This window comes from Helianthus annuus, chromosome 14 (genome assembly GCF_002127325.2).
Source record: "Helianthus annuus cultivar XRQ/B chromosome 14, HanXRQr2.0-SUNRISE, whole genome shotgun sequence".
Classification (NCBI taxonomy): Eukaryota; Viridiplantae; Streptophyta; class Magnoliopsida; order Asterales; family Asteraceae; genus Helianthus; species Helianthus annuus.
Window position 1 is genome coordinate 75707935 of NC_035446.2, and position 4684 is coordinate 75712618.

General features: G+C 44.2%; 2 protein-coding genes across 2 annotated transcripts; both read right to left on the bottom strand.

Moving 5' to 3' along the window:
- Positions 1-1482: 1482 nt before the first annotated feature.
- LOC110906798 lies at positions 1483-2439 on the bottom strand. The gene has a single exon (XM_022151875.1). The coding sequence runs from the start codon at positions 2437-2439 to the stop codon at positions 1483-1485; it is 957 nt and encodes a 318-aa protein (XP_022007567.1).
- A 48-nt stretch (positions 2440-2487) lies between these two features.
- Positions 2488-2898, bottom strand: LOC110906799. Its single transcript, XM_022151876.1, has one exon. It carries the CDS (start codon positions 2896-2898, stop codon positions 2488-2490), a length of 411 nt encoding a protein of 136 aa, XP_022007568.1.
- Positions 2899-4684: the final 1786 nt, after the last annotated feature.

The following is a 4684-nucleotide window of genomic DNA, read 5'->3' on the forward strand; positions in this document are numbered from 1 at the left end:
AAACCGCCGGAGACCCCGCAACAAATGTAACCCCCCAGCCCCACCCAACCCACCCATCATCCCCATCTCACCTAACCCACCACCGTTCATAACCGAATTCGAATTGTAGACAAACACCATGTTATGAACCATTCAAAACTCAGTTTCAAAAATAAAGGCCATACAATTTAACATCTTCAAACAAATCACAACATAAAAATAACAAAGACAAACCATCAGATCATTCATCAACAATCACTCGACCAAGAATTCACAACCAAAAAAACAACAATTAACAACAACTACCTCCCTTTGGTGCCTATTTTGATGATAACAAGCTTCTTCTTAACAATAATTTCAGTGAAGACGGAATCCATTGTTGGTAGATACAAGAGATCTAGAGGTGAAATTGGAAGAAGTTAAGGTGTGATTTGATGTTTCCATGTTACAAACAATAAACATAAATTGAAGGCTTAATGGACTTATCTTTCAGAGATTTAGAAACAAAATAAGCAATACCACATATATATCGAAAAGGTGCAAACCTTGCTTTGAACCATAATCGGGAAAACTACACTTGATTAAATTAGCATTGCCAATTTCAACTTCCTCTTGATTATCATGCTAAAACCCTAATCGGCAAAACCCAAAATTCGAAACAAACACTATGAAATCGAAACGGGTGTTCGATTAATCAACCGAAACAGAGGAAAGCAAGCGAATTCAAAAGAAAATTTTGTGGATTGAGGCGAATAATTGAAATCACATAATACCAATTAGAGCATCAAACTGCAAAAACATATCTAAAATGAAAACAAATCATTGTCCTCGTTATTGCGAGTTTAATCTGAGATGGCTTCAATCTAAATACCCATCGAATCCACTGCAGTATGCCGTTCACCATTAATAGAAAAATAGGGTTTCAGAAAGCTAAACGGTGAGATGAAGGGCGTGTTTGGGATTCCTTCTTCTCAAAAGTGGGCTTAAAATAGTAGGTTTCAAGTGAAACATACAGGGGAAACCAATCGCCCGGTAAATGGAAGGGGTAGGGTACTCTGAAGCTATTCAATGCCCGACGCTTTCTTACTTCTCTGACTATTCCTGCCCTGAGCAATTTTCTGGTTTCCTCACAAGCAGCTCTTCTTTTGTTGGGCCCCATGCTTCGCTTTTTCTGTCTTACCAGTTTCGCCCATGTGTAGGTGTTGAGCCGGTGTTCAGTTAGGCTCCTGGGGATTCAGTTCCTTCAGGGCACTTCATGTCTCCGTGTTGGAATGCAAACACATCTATATTGGGGAGAATCAGTTCCTTCAGGGCACTCTTGCATTTGTCACTTAAGTGATTTCCTACTTTGATCGTTTGTTCTGGGAACCTATCGCAAAGGACCCACTCCTCTACTCCATCTTTTTCTCCTTCAGATACGGAGGAAATCACTTCATAAGCAGACTTTACCCAGGCTAAACCCTTCGGTGTTTGAAACACTAAAGCTCCGTGAGGGGTGGATGCCTATGCTTGTAGGTCCCCGATTCCGGGTCTCCCTAAGATTGCATTATACTTTGAGGGTGCCCTGACCACTGTGAAGGTCAGGTTTATCGTTCGAACTCGATCCCCTACCCCAACTGTGAATGGAAGCCTGATTTTTCCCAGGGGGTGTGATACACTGTTGTTGAATCCCACTAAGGAGATGGAATCTTCTTCGAGTCGATCTCTTACATCTCTGTCAAATCTGAGAAAACAATGCTCGTATATTACTTCGACACCGGACCCTCCGTCTACGTGTATTCGAGACACTTTGTGGCCAGCTATTATGGCTGAGATGTTGAGGGGAAGTCGTTGCACTTCATTTTCCTCCAAGTGTGGCATGAGGATGGGAGCTTTCATGCAGTCTGGGGAGCCCAGGATCCTGGCTTTTACACTCCGGGTGGTATCGAATTCATTCCTTCTTCTAATCATATCAACTTCTGCCCTCCCAGGCTCCCTTACATCTCTTCCCTTGCGGTCCCCTCCCCCCTCCTTAATTTCCTTAACCAAGTGGGCCAGCCTTCCCGTCTTCACTGCAGCCTCTATTTCTCTCTTTAAATACATACAGTCATCGGTTTTATGCCCAAAACCTTTGTGGAAGTCACAATACTCATTAGGTTGTGCCTTTGGCCCAGGCTTTATGGGTGGTGGCCTTGGGAAGGAGTTCTTTACCCTCTCAGTAGCCAGTATCTCACTTGGGGTCTTGGTGAGAGGGGTGAAATGGTCAGAGTAAGGTGGGGGGCCTCTCCCTTGAGGTCTATACGGGGAATATGTGGGCCTTGCTCTGTTGTGCAACATTCTGTCAAAAGCGGGTTTTCTGGAGTAAGGTGTACCTTTGTCAGGAGGCTTTGTAGCTGGCGTGATCCTTCGAGGTGTGACGTCCGTCTCCTTGGCTTTGCTGACCGTGTCTTTTCCTCTGACAAAGGCTCTGACCCTGTCCATAGGGTTGTCAAACGAGTGGGGGAACTCCTCCCCCAGTTTCTCACACAGCTATGCATGCTTTAGCCCATTTATGAAACTGCTGATCTTCATGACCTCCGGAACATCATTGATGTTCATGCTCTCCTTGATGAACCTCTCCATATACTGATCTATACGCTCACTGTCCCTCTGCCTTATGTGGAGGATCTCATTTGGATTCTTGACCACTTTTCTTTGCTGGCCAAAGTTCCTGAGGAACTTCTCGCTTAACTTTTCATAACTATCGATTCCCTCCGGAGGGAGGCTGTCAAACCAAAGCCGGGCTCCCTCCGTCAGAGTTTGTACAAACATGTGACACCATACAGGCATAGACCATCGCCCAAGTTTCCCTGCTCCCCTGAAGGCATGAAGATGATCTTCAGGGTCTCTTGTCCCGTCATAGCGGTCAAAATTTGGGGGTAACTTTGTTTTGGGGGGCATTGGTTCTTCTGCAATCCTTCGTGTGAACTTTCAGACCTCAGCTAAGTCCCGTGGTAGATAGGGTTGATCCAGGCCATCCTCACTTTGGTTATTCTTTTCCTTCGACTTCTTTCCTGTGATGAGGTCCTCCCTTTCTTCTGAAGACATTTGTCTGAGGGCAGTCATGAATGTTTCCAGTGGGTCACCACTGTTGCTCTTGTTTTGAAGGTCTGTCCCTTCTTGGTTGGAGGGTGTGTCAAAAGAAAGCCTAGCCCTGAGGCTGTCAAGCTTTTCTTGTCTCTTTAAATCTTCAAGACATTTTGTTAGCTTTTCTCTGTGCATGGCCACAAAATCTGGGGTGATGTGCTCCGTTCTTTTTGGGTTTTCCACCTAGTTCTCGTTGCCTTCTTCATGAGTTATGTCTTCTACAGTGACCCTATCCAGATCATTCTGTGCCGTCTAGGTGATACATGAGTTGGGTGGGGTTGCCATGTTGTCGGAGTTTGATGTGGGAACACCGGACAGGCTGATGTCCCACGGATGGCGCCAATGTCGAATAGCCAACTCCCGGATGACGTTAGATGGATCTTCGTTGACGTCAAGAGTCTTTATCTTCACTACTACAAAAGAACAAACCGTTAGCCTCGCCACGGAAGGCCCCGGAGGGGGGATCCGTGACCAAGCTCCGGCGTGAGAGTAAGTAAACTTGCCGGAAGAGTTGAGGAGCTTACCCCGATGAGTATGATCACCGGGATGTTTCCTCTAAGGTGTGAATCTAATAAATGTGATACTTGTATTAAATATATGGGAATGATGGTCGGAATTTAGTGTGAGAGTAGTAAATGTGAGGGTAGTAAATGAGATACCTGGATCCTTCTTGATCATCCCTTTTGCACCCTTATATAACCACCAAGCCTTAATCTTCACGTGAGATATTTTTACGAGATAATCCAATGGGTTCTGATGGTCTTTGGGGGGCTCAGACACGTGTCTGACCCCCAACGGTGAGATCATAGTCTCATTTAATGTTTTCGGCGAAAGGGTACAGTTCCAGCAAAAGATCCTCTGTTAATCAAGCATTAAATGTTGCCTGTCTTCTCCGGTCCTTTTTCCCGCTCATAACGGTAACCTTAGTGGGCAAGGCTGACTATTGTTGGGCTTTTCCTGTAGGGCTTGCGTGATGATAGCCCAAAGCGGGTAAATGGGGCTTCCCATTGGCCCGTAGTCAGATGAAATCCCTATACTAACCCTAATGCGTCTTAAAATTTGGATCACTTTCCTAATCTATCTCTTTAATATGGCTACTATTCTCTTGTACATTGTTTTGGTCAAAAAAACACACAAGGATAATGCAACCAAACTCTATGTAAACGGGGAATGATGCTTGGTTTGATGAAAAAGTAAAGGATCACTTTAGTATGAAATATGCAAGTGACACAAGGATTTATACGAGGAAAAAGCCCTTGATCAATGAATGATCTCCGGCATAAAAAACCTCGGGTGATGGCAACTACCGATCACCAAACTTCAATATAACAAATAATGATTACAACTTCGGATGGTAACGAGCTGAGTACAAGGATCACTATAGTATTGTGTCTAAGCGTGTGAGAAATGTGTTGTGTGTCTTCCGAATGTGGAAGAGTGCTATATATACAAGTGTGAGTGGCCCTATTTTAGGTAAATAGACTAACTATCAGCTCATTACCCCTTTAGGAATAAAAGTAAATCTAGCCTAAATTATCGCCCTTAAATCATGCTGAGTTTCCATATCCTCTACAACGTTCATCTCTGATTAAGCATATGC